General features: G+C 54.7%; 1 protein-coding gene across 1 annotated transcript; it reads left to right on the top strand.

Annotated features, from left to right (window-relative positions):
* Window positions 1-437: 437 nt before the first annotated feature.
* Window positions 438-3,390, top strand: LOC132478845 (forkhead box protein J1-like). The gene is made up of 2 exons (XM_060082292.1): window positions 438-935; window positions 2,623-3,390. Exons 1-2 carry the CDS (start codon window positions 438-440, stop codon window positions 3,388-3,390), a joined length of 1,266 nt encoding a protein of 421 aa, XP_059938275.1.
* The last annotated feature ends 12,673 nt before the right edge of the window (window positions 3,391-16,063 follow it).

The following is a 16,063-nucleotide window of genomic DNA, read 5'->3' as shown; positions in this document are numbered from 1 at the left end:
CGCTTTGAGGGAGAAAGGGGTGGCCTCGCATGCCCCTACACTCTTCCCTCGTTTGGCTAATTAAGTCTCCTCTAAAAGATCCAAGAGGAAAAGAGCGAGGCGAACCCCCTGTGGGTCGGACCCCCGGGCACACCTTCTGTTTCCCAGACCTCGGCAGTAAAAGATCCTCCCCAGCTGCAGGAAGGATTTTAGTAAGAGCCTCCCCCCTCGCCCACACTCTCCCCTCGGGGGTGGGGAAAGAGGGCTCAGTTCCCGCTCTGGTCCCCGCAGGCACCACACTCCGTTTGGAGGAGGCTACCCCCGGATCGCGGGATGGAAGCCCGCTTCCGGGAGGCTGCGTAACTGAAGCGGCGGGAGTCAGCGGGCCGGAGAGCTCGGCGGCCACCCTCGGCTCGGCTCGTGGATGTTGACAGCCCCCTCGGAGAGTCCCCGCAGATATGGCGGAGAGCTGGCTACGCGTCTCGGGAGCAGGGGCAGCGGAGGAGGCCGGACCGGAAGGCGGCCTGGAGGAGTCCAACGCCCTGAATGACAGCCTGACCAGCCTGCAGTGGCTGCAGGACTTCTCCTTTCTCAACGCCGAGGTCCCCGCCCTGCCTTCGGCGGACACCGACCCCCACGGCTACCACGAGCTGTCAGGCTCGGCCGAGCCGGGGTCTCCCCTGGCGGCGGACCCCGCCTGCCTGGGGCAGCCGCACACACCCGGCAAGCCCACGTCCTTGTGCACGCCACGGAGCGCCCCCTCGGGGCTGCAGGCCTCGCCTCCCAACGACGTGGACTACGCCACCAACCCGCATGTGAAGCCGCCCTACTCGTATGCCACGCTCATCTGCATGGCCATGCAGGCCAGCAAGGCCACCAAGATCACCCTGTCGGCCATCTACAAGTGGATCACGGACAGTTTCTGTTACTTCCGCCACGCTGATCCCACCTGGCAGGTAGGGAGGCACTCCCTCCCTCCCTCCCCATGCCCGCGCGGACTGGACTCACATCCCAGATCCGCAGGCCAAGTAGGCGCGGTACGGCCAGGGCCCCGAGAGAGGAAGGCCGTCCAGGAAGGACCTCAAGGGAGCCCAGTGCTTGGACTGCTGCCCCTTTGACTTCAGAGACGGAGGAGGGAGGATGTTCAGAGGGCTGTAGGGGTGCCGACCTAGAGGTTCAAGTGGAAAGAACTTGTCACTCATCCGGCAGGCTCAGCCCAAAGACCAGGGCTGAACTATGCGTGGACACAGCCCCCCAGGGTAGGTTGATGGACTGAGGGACACATTTTTGTCCCAAGTCCTGGAATTCCTCGACACTACCCTCCTCAAGGTCAGTTTGTCAGGGCCTGACTGGAGGCAGAGCATCGTTCCTGCCAGGCTCTGCATCCCGCCTGCTTTCAGTTGGCTGGAGGGGCTCTGGGAGGGGAGAGGGGCGTGCTGCAGGGTGTGAAGGCCATCTGTGTCCCAGTGGAAGGGCTCCGGGGCCTTCCGAAAGCTGCCGTGCCAGCCCCCACCCCAAGCCCTCCCTAGTTTCCTGCCTACACTCCTCCCCCTCTTCTCATCAACCTCCCTGGGGGGACAATTACCTCAGCCACGTGCTTTCCACAGGGGCTCTTTCCTCCCACACTGGCTTCATGTTCCAAGTCTCCGGAACCTGGCACAGAGCAGCCAAGGGGCCCAGACCACCATGTAAATCTCCCAGTCTTGCCAGGGGGCACTACTCACCTGCCGGCCCCACCCACCAGGCCCCAGACCCCTGTGCCCCAGCGTGGTTTGGACTGTGCACCCAGGCGTGAACAAGGCAGGATGGTGATTCAGGCTGGGCACACACTGCCCTGAGCCTCTTCGACCATCAGGATGAGGGGCTACTTGGGGACAGAGACCCTGAGGATGCACAGATCCTTCCCTGTGGCACAGGTCACAGGATCAGAGTTCCTGTGATCACACCTATTCCACGTTTGCTTGGGCCCTGACCCTGGGGCAGGTACCATTTGTAACCTTGGAGAGAAAGCAGAGACCCTCCACCACCCCCCACCCCACCCCAAGCCTGAGAGGCCCCAGGAATGAGCGCTATGCTCTTGGCTGGGTAATAATCAACTGAGGCCTCAGAGCCTGGGGTGGGAGGAGGGGGACATGGTGGGTGAGGGCCCAGGCCAGCAGCCGGCTCTAGAAACAAGGAAAGTCATCAGATCCTCCCACACTTCATCCCCCCCGCCACACACACCCCCTCACACCCACTCACTCATTTCACAAACAGAGAAGGCCAGCCAGGCCCAGGCAGAGGGAGATGGCCGTCCAGGACCTGGGGGAGCCAAGGCCTTTGAGCAGAGGCCGCAAGCAGCGGGGTAAGGGAGGGAGGGCAGGACAGGCTGGCACTGAGAGCCACCCTGCGGCTCAGGGCTCGGATGACTGAGCAGGCAGATATCCTGGCAAAAGGGAACAAAAGCCCCCGACAGCACTCCCAGCTCCTGGTGCCCCGTGGCTGGTGTCCCAGAGCCTCCCGCTCGGAGCAGCGCCTCTGTCTCCCCTGCCCCCATCGGAGAGAAGGTGGCGGTGGGACTGGCAGTGGCGCTAGGAGCCCCCCATCACTGACCCCACCCACTCTCCCAGCTGTCTTCCTTCTCTCCTATCTCCCTGTGTCCAGAACTCCATCCGCCACAACCTGTCCCTGAAGAAGGGCTTCATCAAGATGCCCCGGGAGAAAGACGAGCCAGGCAAGGGGGGCTTCTGGCGCATCGACCCCCAGTACGCCGAGCGGCTGCTGAGTGGGGCCTTGAAGAAGCGGCGGCTGCCCCCAGTCCACATCCACCCGGCCTTTGCCCGCCAGGCCGCGCCAGAGCCCAGCGCCGCCCCATGGGCCGGGTCACTGACCGTGAGCACCGAGGCCCAGCAGCTGCTGCGGGAGTTCGAGGAGGCCACTGGGGAGGCGGGCTGGGGTGCAGGCGAGGGCAGGCTGGGGCGTAAGCGTCAACAGCCGCTGCCCAAGCAGGAGGCCAAGGTCCCGCGGCCCTCCAGCCCCCTGCTGCTGACCCCGGAGGAGCAGGGTGAGCTGGAACCCCTCAAGGGCAACTTTGACTGGGAGGCCATCTTGGACGCTGGCACGCTGGACGGGGAGCTGGGCACGCTGGAGACCTCGGAGCTGATCCCGCCGCTGAGCCCTGCCTCCCACGGGGACGTGGACCTCACCATCCATGGCCACCACATCGACTGCCCTGTTACCTGGGGGCCTCCAGTGGAGCAGGCTACCGACAGCCTGGACTTCGATGAGACCTTCCTGGCCACATCCTTCCTGGAGCACCCCTGGGACGAGAGCACCCGTAGCTCCCTGCCCCCCGAGCCCCTCTTTGAGGCCGGGGATGCCACACTGGCCTCTGACCTGCATGACTGGGCCAGCCTGGGCGCCTTCTTGTAAGAAGCCAGGCCCTGCCCCACCTCCAGACAGCACCGAAGTCTGGGCCCAGACTGCCCCCCTCCCCGCCAGTGCAGGCCCATGGACACCCTACCGCCCAGGCAGGGGCTGGGCCAGGTCACCCCACCAGGCCACACGGCCCCCAGCCCAGGCCATCCTCAGATTCTAGTCCAGCAGGCTGAGAATTGGGGCCCAGGACCAAAATTGCTGCCTCCGCTCCCCAGCCCCCCATACACACAGTGTTTCATGGATCCACTTCTTCCCTGCCCCAGAGACACGCTAAGGGCCCTGCACTATGAGAGCTGCGGCTTGGAGGGGCCCTGGCCAAGCTGGAAACATCAGTACGGGGCCCGCCCCGAACACCTTAGCTTCTGAAGCTTCTCTCTCTCCTGCTCTCCTCCCCAGGTCTCTATCCAGAGCAAGTTCCCAGGTACAACACATGCTGATTAGGTGACTGCAAATTAACACCCAAGAGGCCTCTCCCGGCAGTCTGTGAGGAGGAGCTAGGCGGAGGGGGGAAGAGAGAGGAGACAGAAAGGAGGCCGGGGTGCCGGGTGGAACCAGGAGATTTTCTAAGGCCTCTGGGATCTTCTGGCTTCATCCCTAGAGGTGGGGCAGAGGGTATGTGTCCCTAATCTTTGAGCCCAACTTGAGGCTGAGAGCAGCGGGGAGATGGGGATCTGGGGGTTAGGGGCTGGGGCAGCCAAGCTGCAGAGGGAAAGGGCACAGACAGACTAATGTAGTGAGTGTAGCTATAGCTGAGGCTTAACTGGGAGGGACGCAGTGCTTGCTAGAACCACTGGGACCAGGAATGGGGGGATGGCCCCGTGCCCTTGCTTGCACTCCTGCAGGGGAGTGTCTTGCTCCACCATAAACGCCCTGGCCTGCATCCCACATCCACTCTCCTAACCCGTCGGGCATTTTAACCTTTTTCATAGAAAGTTATTTACAATAAAAACATTTTTAAAAATAAAGTTTTAAAAAGTCTCAAAATGGACCTGCTTGCAACTTTCTCTGGGGAAAAGCATGGGCCAGTTTTGGGGAGGCCACGGCCCAAGGGGGAATGGCTGGGAGGAAGATGGGGGGCACCAAAGGCCTGCAGAGTGTCCCCTGATGCACTCCTCATGATCTCTGGGTGCCCAGAGAGAAAGGGGGTGAGAGGCGGCCCTCGGGGGTCCCCTGCAGCCAGGGCCTCGGCACCTCTATATGTGCAATGGGGAGACTGTACCCACAGCCCCGAGGAGCAGGCGGCAAAGGAGGCCCAGCCCCCTCCCTGGCCCTGGGGACTCACTCACAAAGGCCGTTCTTGCCCAGGGCTCGGCTCACGTTCCCCACCTCGCCCAAGTTGAGGGCCTGCCCAGACTCACCTGCGGTCCTCGCCTGGGCCTGTCTCCAGCTCCTCCCTCCCTTGGTCCCTTCCTGAAGGGACAGGGTGTGAGGTCAGAGGGCCCCAGCCCCTGGGGCCCCACTTGCCACCCTGGGGTTCATTCACCCCGCCCAGGGCCTTCCCTCCAATGCAGGTTGGGGCTGAGGGAGGCCATCAGGGCAGACGGAAGACAGGGTGCCTAGACCCTACAGCTCCAGCCTGTGCGGAATCAACGTACCAGAGTTCTGATGGGGAAACTGAGGCACAGCAAATATGTGACACTCAGCAGGCACCTTTCAACCCCCTCACCCCAGCTTTGCCGGGAACCCATCTCTCCCCCGAGCCCGCACCTGGCCCCGCCAGCACGTCCTTGTGGTGCACAGCCCCTTCCCCCAGCACTCACGTGCACGTGCGCACAGACACACACACACACACACACACACACACACACACACAAACGGGCACTGTCCTACACAATCCTGCCCATCCTCCACGGGCCCCTTTCTCCTGAAGCCCCTTTCTTTCCTTGCACTGGAGGCTGGCTCCAGAGCACCCTGGCATTCCCCCGCCAACTTGCTGCTTTCCCTTGCTAATTATTCCAAATATTTCAGAAGGGTGCGCCCACTGCAGGGCCAGCCAGGTTGGGGCCTTACAGAGCTCAGGAGGCAGCCCATCCCCTTCCCACCGCTTGCTGAGGAGGCTGCCCCAACCTCCCTCTGAGACTCCCTTCACCCCCTAAGCAACGACTCCCTCCCTCTCCCCACCACCCTCCGGCCTTCCTCCCCACGCTCCCCAGCACTGGGGGAACATGGGGGCTCCAGCCTCTCCACTGGTCCCCAGGCTCAGCCTCCAGCCCCCGCCAAAAGGGGTACACCCTGGATTGACAGGTGGGGCCGGTCACTGTCCCCCCTCCTCACCCTCTGCCTGGGCCCATGCTGGGGGAAGAGGGGCAAGGTCAGGGGCTGGCAGAACTGCCTGCCAGGTAAGGAAAGGCTGAAGAAGCTTCTGGCTGCCAGGAAGAATCCCCAGGAGCTCCTGGAAATCCCTATGCTTGGCACTAGCGTCTCTGGGGCTGGGACCCAAACACTGGCACTTTTAAGGGTCCATGGATGCTGCCAACGAGCAGCCAAAGCTAAGAGGGGGCTCCGAAGCGGCCAGAACACAGGGCTTCACACACCCTTTCAGCAGGCAGCGTTTGGGGGTTGGCGGTGGAGGGGGCGGGAAGCGTGAGTGGATCCTGTCCCTCCTATTCATCCCTGCCCCGGCCCTTGGCTGGGTGGCTTTTTCAAAAAACGTTCAGTGACTCCGTATTTATTTAGAGATTCAATGTAATCCCAGTCAATATATATTTGGCGCCCTTAACAGTAAGTTGCAGACAGGCTGCCCCATTAGCACTAGATACTTTAGTGTGTGTTTCCTTAGAACAAGGACACGCCTCCATAATCCCAGTACCACCATCACAATCAGGAAATGAACACTGACCTGGTAATCCCATGTAACCGCAGACCCCCTTCACATCTTGCAGATCACCCCAGTAATGCTCCTCTCCATTCCAGCATCCCAATCCAGGACCCCATGTTGCACTGAGTTGTCCTTTCTCTTTTGCCCTGTGTGGCTTTGAGCCCATGACTCAAGCTCTCTGGGCAGGTTTCGCATTTCCTTTGATCTCCACTTTTGAGGTGAGAAGCCCTTCAGCCACTTCAGCCTCAGGTGTGGTACAGTCCCTTCCCGAAGCAAGAAGCCAGCTTTCTGTCTCCTCACTTTCCACCTCTTCCCTATCCTCCCTCCCCCATGTATCGCCAGCCAGGAAAGGGATGAGGGGCAATGTTCAGGAACTCAGTGTTTGGGGACCCTCGCCGTCTGCCCACGGGACAGGCCACCCCCAGCTCCAGTGACGGCAAGGCCCCCGGGATGGGATTCCATGCTGGCCTGAAGCAAATGCGCCAGGCCTCCTGAAGAGCTGAGCTGAGGGCAGGAAACACTCTTCTCCCCGCCTCTGCCCCCCTCAACATACTGGGGACCCAGACTTGAAGAAGGAAGGTCATGTCCATGGTGTCCTCCCAGATCAGCACCGACACCGTCTCCTCCATGTCCGGCTCCTACATCGCCCCTGGCATGGAAGAGGACGGGGAGGCTCTCCCCTGCCCCCGGGCCGCCAGCAGGACGCCCTCAGAAGAAGGAGACGTAAGAGAGGAGCATGGGATCGCCCTCGCCGCTCTGCTCTGCTCTGTACTCGAGTCCCAAGGAGCTCAGTCCAGGGCCTGCCAGGGAGATCGGCAAAGCCCCCCAGTGCTCGGGAGGGGAGCCCTGGAAAACACGGTACCGGGTTGTTGAATCAAAGACTCCCTCAGATGTGATCTTCCATGTGGCACCACTTCTGTCCTGAGGACTTGGTTTGGGTTTGCTGCCAGGCGAGCTGGGTAGGAGAGCCGGTGGCATCTGCACCTTGACTTTTGTTGCTCCTTTGCAGGTGACGCCAGCGGCGTCTCCAGACTGCAACTTTGCGGGCCTCGTCGCCACCGCCGAAGAGCAGGATGCAGAGGTAAGAGCAAGGTGGACGCTGGTGCCCCTCCCCGGTCAGAGGGACTGCCGGCGCTGGCACAGGATGCAAATAGGATGGGGGCTCTTCTGGAAGAAGCCTTCCAAGGTGGTGCACTTGGATCTGTTAGAGGCAGGGTGCAGAGCAGAGGGACTGTCCGGTTAGCAGAGGGCGCTGGTCTCAGCGTAATAGGCGTGGGGTGAGTTCCAGAGGGAAGTCTTCCAGGCCAGACCCTTGAGAGGGCGTTTGTCCTCCAATTCACTTAGTATTTACCTGGCACAGGCATCTCACATCTTCCTGGCACTGGGGGACACAAAGACCGAGTGACATGGCTTTTGCCTGCCCACACCCCCAATCCACCCATCCCATCCATTCCGGAGCTCCATCTGATGGAGGAATCAGAGTTATAACTCAGCGTGAGAAGTGCTCTGACGGAGGTGTGCCTGAGGTATATGGAATGCCCAGCTCCCAGTGGGGACTCTACAACTTTCTCTTGAGCCAGATGTTCTCAAAGGAGTATCTGGATGGGATTGGGGATCCTAAAGGGTTTCTGAAAGTTTTATGATCTCACGGTTTGCTTTTTCATTTGGCAACTTTGATTTCCACCTGAGAGAAACAGTGTGAGCTAAACTATTACCAAGGCTATTCCTGACAGTCCCAGGGTCCCTCTGTAAGGTGCCTCAGACCTGGTCCCCCTGTAATGTGTCTCAGACCTGGTCCCTACGGGCCGATCCTGCCTCGCCAAGCAAAATCTGCCTCTGCTGGGCCTCCCAGCCATCTCACACGGACAGGAAATGTATGGATACCATGAGGGTGATTAGTTCTGTCTTCTGACAATCAGTAGACTCATTTCACTGCTTTATGGACTCACAGTGCCTTCCTTCTGTCCTAGGGGAATGATGTTCTAGAAGAAGAGGACGGATCACCCACACAAGAAGATGGTAAAAGACCTGGTCTTTTGCTCCCTTTTATTATATTTCTTTCCCGGGTATTCTCTGAAGGGTACAGAAAGGGGCACTGGTGTGACTTGGTGGCACTGCTCAAGGGTGTGGCTTTGGGGAAAGGTCGTCTTCTTGATGGAATATCAAAGCAAGCAGGGTATCTGAGGACCTCAGCAGCCTTCCTGGCTCTTTCTGGGCCTCTGAGCCAAGGCTGCAGTAGATACATGGAGTTCTCCACCTACGTTGAGTAGATCCTGAAGCTTCTTGGGCAACTGCCATCACCTTCCTTCCTGCTTCAGCTTCTCAGCTGAGTCTCACAGAACTGCTCTAGCAGCCCCAAAGTTCATCTGCAGCAGGAGAACAGCTTCCTCCCCTTGGGGGAACCGACTGTTAGGCAGTAGGTTTTCCTGCTTTAGTGAAGAAAACGGCTGATGTTACAGTAGCAGAAGGATCACAGCCCTGGCGGCACAGCAAAGGTGAGGTGAAGAGACGTTAGCAGCTCAGCGTACACTAGTGTTTGTAGGCTATTGGCACGAGTCTCTTTACCATCGTTCAGGCCTCAAGTAGATATTTTTTTTTAATTGGAAGAGTTGGTTTACAATGTTTTGTTAGTTTCTGCTGTACAGCAACGTGAATCAATTATACATATACATATATCCACTCTTTTTTTAGATTCTTTGCCCATATAGGCCATTACAGGGTACTGAGTAGAGTCCCCTGTGCTCTACAGCAGGTCCTTATTAGTTATCTATTTTATATATAGTAGTGTGTATATGTCAATCCCAATCTCCCAATTTATCCCTCCCCTCCCTTGCCCCCCGCCATAATCATAAGTTTGTTTTCTACACCTGTGACTCTATTTCTGTTTTGTAAATAAGGTCAACCATATCTTCAGTCGGAAGAATTTGGTTTCTAGTAAGCCAAGAAGCGAAGGAACGACCTACATATAGAGCAAGGAAGTGGCGGGGGGGGAGGGTAGGCGAGCTGGGAATCCCACCTGGGAGTGTAGGACCAGGCGTCCCAGGAACCGGTGTCTCTTCCCTCTGCTCCTCTGAGGTGCCTCCACAGAAGGGCAACCTCCAGAGCAAACCTGGATCCCAGCCTGGATGCAGATGTCACACTAGTCACCTCTGCTTTGGCCATGGCAGTTGCTTGGGGGGCGGTGTGGTGTGCAGGGGTGCGCATGCGCACATGACCACTCTCTCCTGGCCAAGTAGTGCCGGAGGAGGGGTGGTCGCCCAGGCTGTGCCTCTGCCACACGCACACGCCAACCAAGCCGGGGTTGGGCGCTACCTCCCCTCGGTTGATGTCTTCAGGGCACAAGGCTCTGAGATCTCCATTGTGATTGCCGTCCCCAGTAGAATATTTGCTTCTAAAAGGCACAGGGCAGTACGTGGTTTCCGCCTGACATTCCATATGTGGTTTCCACCTGACATGCCGTACGCAGTAGATGTATGTTTCTTCCTCTCCCTTTCACCAAGGAAAAAAAACCGAGTGGGGTGCTTGAAAAAATAACATCTAAAACTGTCCCCTTCCCATCTTACACGACTGTAGGTTTCTGGTCAGCCCCTTAAAACATCCTCAGAATAGCAAATTAAGTCTCAAAGAAAATAAATCGTAATTTTGTGAACAATGCGATTCTTTGATTTGAGGTGCAAAATTACGGGACCAAAGAGCTTTAATTGCCATTTTATGTATTAGTCATTTCGCAGAGCCTTGTGGTCATAAACACACCCCACGTGCACCGACAGACACAGGCCGGAGTCCGGGGTCACTTCCCCCGTGGCTCTCCTAGCTCTTCCAGCCTGGCTTAGCTCTACTGTGGGCCCGGGTCTGCGTGTCCGAATCCCACAGACCTCCCCAGGGTCTGATTTCCCAGGAACGAAGGCTGGAAAGGGGCCAGTTAAGGAAACAGAGCAGAACAGAGCGAGAACACAAACGTACCCACACAGTTTCCTTTATTGTCCACTCTACCCACTTAATTCTTGTTTTTAATTTTAATTATTTATTTTTTTAACATATGATTTGATGTTTTTTGTCTCCATCCTTAAGATTTTTATTTTAAGGACAGCAAAGCAGAGAAAAACACAGCCAGGTCCTCTCTAACTGCCTTAACTCCGTTACAGGCCAGAGGACATTCGCATTTCTAGGTATGGAGTGTGACAATAACAATGACTTTGACATCGCCAGCATGAAAGCACTGGACAATAAGCTGTGCTCTGCGGTCTGCTTACCCGGTGAGTGGCAGTCTGCTGAACATGAACTTGGTGGGAGACGCTCCCCTGCTCGCACCCCTGCTCTCACCCTGGGACACCCATCTCCTGCCCTGCAGTTCCTGCAAGAAGGCATGGGCTTTGCTAAGGTGCTGGGAGCCAGTTGCTGAAAGGAAGTGAGGCGGCCTCGGGAGAGTCCTTGGGCAAAGAGCGACTCTGCTCTAAGCGAAACTATTTGGGCATGGAGAAAGGCACAAAAATACCTCCAAAGCCTTCCAATTTGACCTGGCCGTGTCCTCTCCATCATGATCTTGCAGATCTCATGGCAGGGGGCCTGGTCTTGTTTCCATCAACAGGCAGTTTAAGGCAGACACGGCGTCTGTGATAAGGTCTTGGAAAGAGAGCCTGAGCCCTTGAAAAGGGAACCTGTAGCCCCTCAGAGGAGAGTGGTTAGTTAGGATCAGAGAGGAATTTCAAAGGCTGCATTTTATAGACTAGCTCTGTGACCCGGTGAGCCCTGGGCCACCACCAGTTGCCTTGTGCTCCCTAGATTTGGATCCCAAAGGAACGATCAGGGGTCGAGGGTGACTCTTCTCCCTGGAGCCCTAACTCTGTAAATTCAATCAGGGCCATCAACGTGCCCCTTATTCCTTCTCATGACACTAAACTGAATCCGGGATGAGTTCTCAGGAGGAGCCCACCTGTCAGTCACACTCTGGGCACTGATGTCCCCCTGCTCCATGCTCACCAAGGGCTTCAGCAACCATGGCTCTAAAGCCACGTCTTGCCCGGTGGACTAGGTCGAAATTGCCCCTTCTGGGTTCACGGCAGAGACTGCCTTCATGTTGCATGGTTTGTAATCTCTTAAACATGCCCTGGACATGTTTAAGCTTCAGGACAGCCACGTCCCATCGTGGGTCCAGTGCTTTACTCCCTTGGCAACGTGGCTACAGGTGCTGGAGGGACACAAACTCCTGTGGTTGCCACTCTCCATCAGCTTGCAAAAGACCCAGGTCCTCACCCCTCTGGCCCCATGCAGGCTTGTGGGGGAGGAAGCCGTAATCCCCAGAGACACCTCCCACGGCCTTCCCAGGGGCTCGCCAGCCTTTCCACTTAGCGTTGACCCAGCCAGGCCTGGGCCAGAGCGGCTGAGGTCCAGGGTACACTTCACTTCCTGCCTTCCCACTCTTTACCTGGCTTCTGTCTGTCCATTGGTTTCTCATGTCTTTTTGCCAAATGTACGTCTGTCTGTCCAGTTTGTTTATTTTGAAACTCATTTAGGTTATCCAGACTTCGTGTGAAAGTTCATGTTCACCCACACCCAACCCCAAGCTTGCTGGGCACGCGCACATCCGAGGGGTCCTCGCTGAGGCTTCCATTCCTAACTGGCAAGAGCCTGTATTTAATATGCTGAAATTTTCCAGGAAAAAAAATATTTGTGAGACTAGATTAATCCCTGTTCCACAAAAGCAGGGATGCTTCTGTGGCAAAGGTTACAGGCAGGATTTGTTTTGGTCACTAGTTGGGGAAGACGCCATCTCTGCCCTCACTCCGCCCTGAGTCTGGGGTAGCGGTGCCGGCCAGCCGCTCACTGGGCTTCAAGAGAGGAATCTAGGCTCCTGCCTCCCCGCAGTGGCCGCCCACCAACCCCCGAGTTTGGCAGAGAGAGCTCCTGGGAATTGTTTCAGCCACCCATGCTGTTGGAAACTGACCCCAGGCCTTGTGCTTCCTCCTCTCCCTAACTCCTTCGGGCCAACCTGCTGGTGGATGTTTATTCCACTCTGGGATGGCGGCAGGGGAGCGACACCTGGAAGGAAAACAATGCCTGGGCTTCTTTACAGTGATCTCGGGAGCCAGCCATTCTCAGATTAAACTGGCTTCACCGTTCAGGCCAGACATGAAACCGAATGACAGTGGCGGCTGCCGGGAGAGGGAGTTGAGGGTCGCATCGTAGCCTCACCCCGAGGTCTCAAGGGCTCTTACGGGAGAAGGAAAGTGCATCTGCTCTCTTGGTAAAAGGTTTCTCGGGTTCTGCTGTTAGCGTCACACTGGTAATAAAGAGCTGGGGAACTCTCTGGAAGCATCTGTCGGGTTAATGTCAGGTTAATGACAGGATCATCCACTGTGGTAGTTCCCGTGGAATCAACAGACCTCACCACGCTCAGCTGTAAGTTCAAAGTTCCATCCTATGACTGAGGTGCCTCAGGCTGGCTTGGCCGTCAGGACAGCTTCTCAGGCACTCGGTCTCCCTCTCCACGCTGTTTCCCTCCCCACACGGATGCCACTCCCCTCACGGAGCGCCCACAAGGAGGGAGCCCGGGGAGCATCCCATGGTCCACCCTCCCCAGGCCCAAAGGTGCTCTGCCAGGAGCCCCAGCTGGTGGCAAGTATGGCTCAGGTCCCCATCCTCGCTGCTCTCATCACCCTTGTGGGAGTGATGCTGAGAAAGGACCCGTGTCATTCCAGCACCTCTTCCCCTAAGAAGCCTCTGGGTCTTCTTTGGCCCCAAGACCAATGCGGTGCGGCAGGGGGGGGGGGGGGAGGCGATGGTATGTTCTGAGATTGTTCTGCAAGGTTCACAAAGGGAGGAAATCTGAGTTGACCATTGTAGGTGGTGAGCCGATTAGAATCACGAGGCCGTGCTAGGTAGACGGGCCTCCAAGGAATCTGATGGAGTATCACACAGGCGGCAGGATAGTGGCCAGGGGACCAGTGACAATTCTGTGAAAAGGCTCTGGGGCGTGTGATGGGAAAAAGCAAAGATAATTTGAGTTTATTAGTGGAAATACAAATGTTTTTGTTTTGTTTTGTTTTGTTTTTTGTGGTACGTGGGCCTCTCACTGTTGTGGACTCTCCCGTTGCAGAGCACAGGCTCCGGACGCACCGGCTCAACGGCCACGGCTCATGGGCCAAGCCGCTCCGTGGCATGCGGGATCTTCCCGGACCGGGGCACGAACCCATGTCCCCTGCATCGGCAGGCGGACTCTCAACCAAGGGTAAGCTGTGAAAAGGCGAAAGAGAGGCATGGACATATATACACTACCAAACGTAAGGTAGATAGATAGTGGGAAGCAGCCGCAGAGCACAGGGAGATCAGCTCGGTGCTTTGTGACCGCCTGGAGGGGTGGGATGGGGAGGGTGGGAGGGAGGGAGGTGCATGAGGGAAGGGATGTGGGAACAGATGTATATGTATGACTGATTCACTTTGTTATAAAGCAGAAACTAATAAAAAAATAAAAATAAAATAAAAATTAAAATAAAAACAATAAATACTTGGGAAGAAAAAAAAAACTTTGACTCAAGACAAGCTGGACATGGAGGAGTGAGAGAGGGCAAGGGGTAGAGGGAAAGACATGTTTCTGCGTGGGGGCTGGTGTACCATCCCCCGGGCACAGCTCCTGCGCAGAGGCTTGATATGGAGCCCTCACCTCCACCCACCCACAGCAATCAGAGAAGAAAAGGAAATAAAAGGAATCCAAATTGGAAAAGAAGATGTAAAGCTGTCACTGTTTGCAGATGACATGATACTAGACATAGAGAATCCTAAAGATGCTACCAGAAAACTACTAGAGCTAATCAATGTATTTGGTAAAGTAGGATACAAAATTAATGCACAGAAATCTCTGGCATTCCCGTCCACTAATGATGAAGAATCTGAAAGTGAAATCAAGAAAACACTCCCGTTTACCATTGCAACAAAAAGAATAAAATACCTAAGAATAAACCTACCTAAGGAGACAAAAGACCTGTATGCAGAAAATTATAAGACACTGATGAAAGAAATTAAAGATGATACAAATAGATGGAGAGATATACCATGCTCCTGGATTGGAAGAATCGATATCGTGAAAATGACTCTACTACCCAAAGCAATCTACAGGTTCAATGCAATCCCTATCAAACTTCCACTGGCATTTTTCACAGAACTGGAACAAAACATTTCAAACTTTGTTTGGAAAAACAAAAGACTCCGAATAGCCAAAGCAATCTTGAGAACGAAAAACGGAGCTGGAGGAATCAGGCTCCCTGACTTCAGACTACACTACAAAGCTACAGTAATCAAGACAGTGTTTTACTGGCACAAAACCAGAAAGATAGATCAATGGAACAGGATAGAAAGCCCAGAGATAAACCCACGCACATATGGTCAACTGATCTTTGATCAAGGAGGCAGGAATGTACAGTGGAGAAAGGACAGCCTCTTCAATAAGTGGTGCTGGGAAAACTGGACAGGGACATGTAAAAGTATGAGATTAGATCATTCCCTAACACCATACACAAAAATAAGCTCAAAATGGATTAAAGACCTCAATGTAAGGCCAGAAACTATCAAAGTCTTAGAGGAAAACAGAGGCAGAACACTCTATGACATAAATCACAGCAAGATCCTTTTGGACCCACCTCCTAGAGAAATGGAAATAAAAACAAAGATAAACAAATGGGACCTAATGAAACTTCAAAGCTTTTGCACAGCAAAGGAAACCATAAACAAGACCAAAAGACAACCCTCAGAATGGGAGAAAATATTTGCAAATGAAGCAACTGACAAAGGATTAATCTCCAAAATTTAAAAACAGCTCATGCAGCTCAATAGCAAAAAAACAAACAACCCAATCCAAAATTGGGCAGAAGACTTAAATAGGCATTTCTCCAAAGAAGATATACAGACTGCCAACAAACACATGAAAGAATGCTCAACATCATTAATCATTAGAGAAATGCAAATCAAAACTACAATGAGATATCATCTCACACCAGTCAGAATGGCCATCATCAAGAAATCTAGAAACAATAAATGCTGGAGAGGGTGTGGAGAAAAGGGAACACTCTTGCACTGCTGGTGGGAATGTGAATTGGTACAGCCACTACGGAGAACAGTATGGAGGTTCCCTAAAAGACTAAAAATCGAACCACCATATGACCCAGCAATCCCACCACTAGGCATATACCCTGAGAAAACCATAATTCAAAAAGAGGCATGTACCAGAATGTTCATTGCAGCTCTATTCACAATAGCCCGGAGATGGAAACAACCTAAGTGTCCATCATCGGATGAATGGATAAAGAAGATGTGGCACATATATACAATGGAATATTACTCAGCCATAAAAAGAAACGAAACTGAGCTCTTTGTAATGAGGTGGATAGACCTAGAGTCTGTCATACGGAGTGAAGTAAGTCAGAAGGAGAAAGACAAATACCGTATGCTAACACATATATATGGAATTTAAAAAAAATGTCATGAAGAACCTAGGGTTAAAACAGGAATAAAGTCACAGACCTACTTGAGAATGGACTTGAGGATATGGGGAGGGGGAAGGGTAAGCTGTGACAAAGCGAAAGAGAGGCATGGGCATATATACACTACCAAACGTAAGGTAGATAGATAGTGGGAAGCAGCCGCAGAGCACAGGGAGATCAGTTCGGTGCTTTGTGACCGCCTGGAGGGGTGGGATGGGGAGGGTGGGAGGGAGGGAGATGCATGAGGGAAGGGATGTGGGAACAGATGTATATGTATGACTGATTCACTTTGTTATAAAGCAGAAACTAATAAAAAAATAAAAATAAAAACAATAAATACTTGGGAAGAAAAAAAAAACTTTGACTCAAGACAAGC

This window comes from Mesoplodon densirostris, chromosome 18, assembly GCF_025265405.1.
Source record: "Mesoplodon densirostris isolate mMesDen1 chromosome 18, mMesDen1 primary haplotype, whole genome shotgun sequence".
In the NCBI taxonomy this organism is placed as follows: Eukaryota; Metazoa; Chordata; class Mammalia; order Artiodactyla; family Ziphiidae; genus Mesoplodon; species Mesoplodon densirostris.
The sequence above is the reverse complement of the archived record's forward strand: the minus strand, read 5'-3'. Positions and strand labels throughout refer to the sequence as shown.

Coding starts and splice junctions, on each gene's coding strand:
- LOC132478845 (XM_060082292.1), top strand. CDS start 438: ATGGCGGAGAGCTGGCTACGCGTCTCGGGAGCAGGGGCAGCGGAGGAG. Junction 936..2,622: donor ACGCTGATCCCACCTGGCAG/GTAGGGAGGCAC, acceptor CCCTGTGTCCAG/AACTCCATCCGCCACAACCT.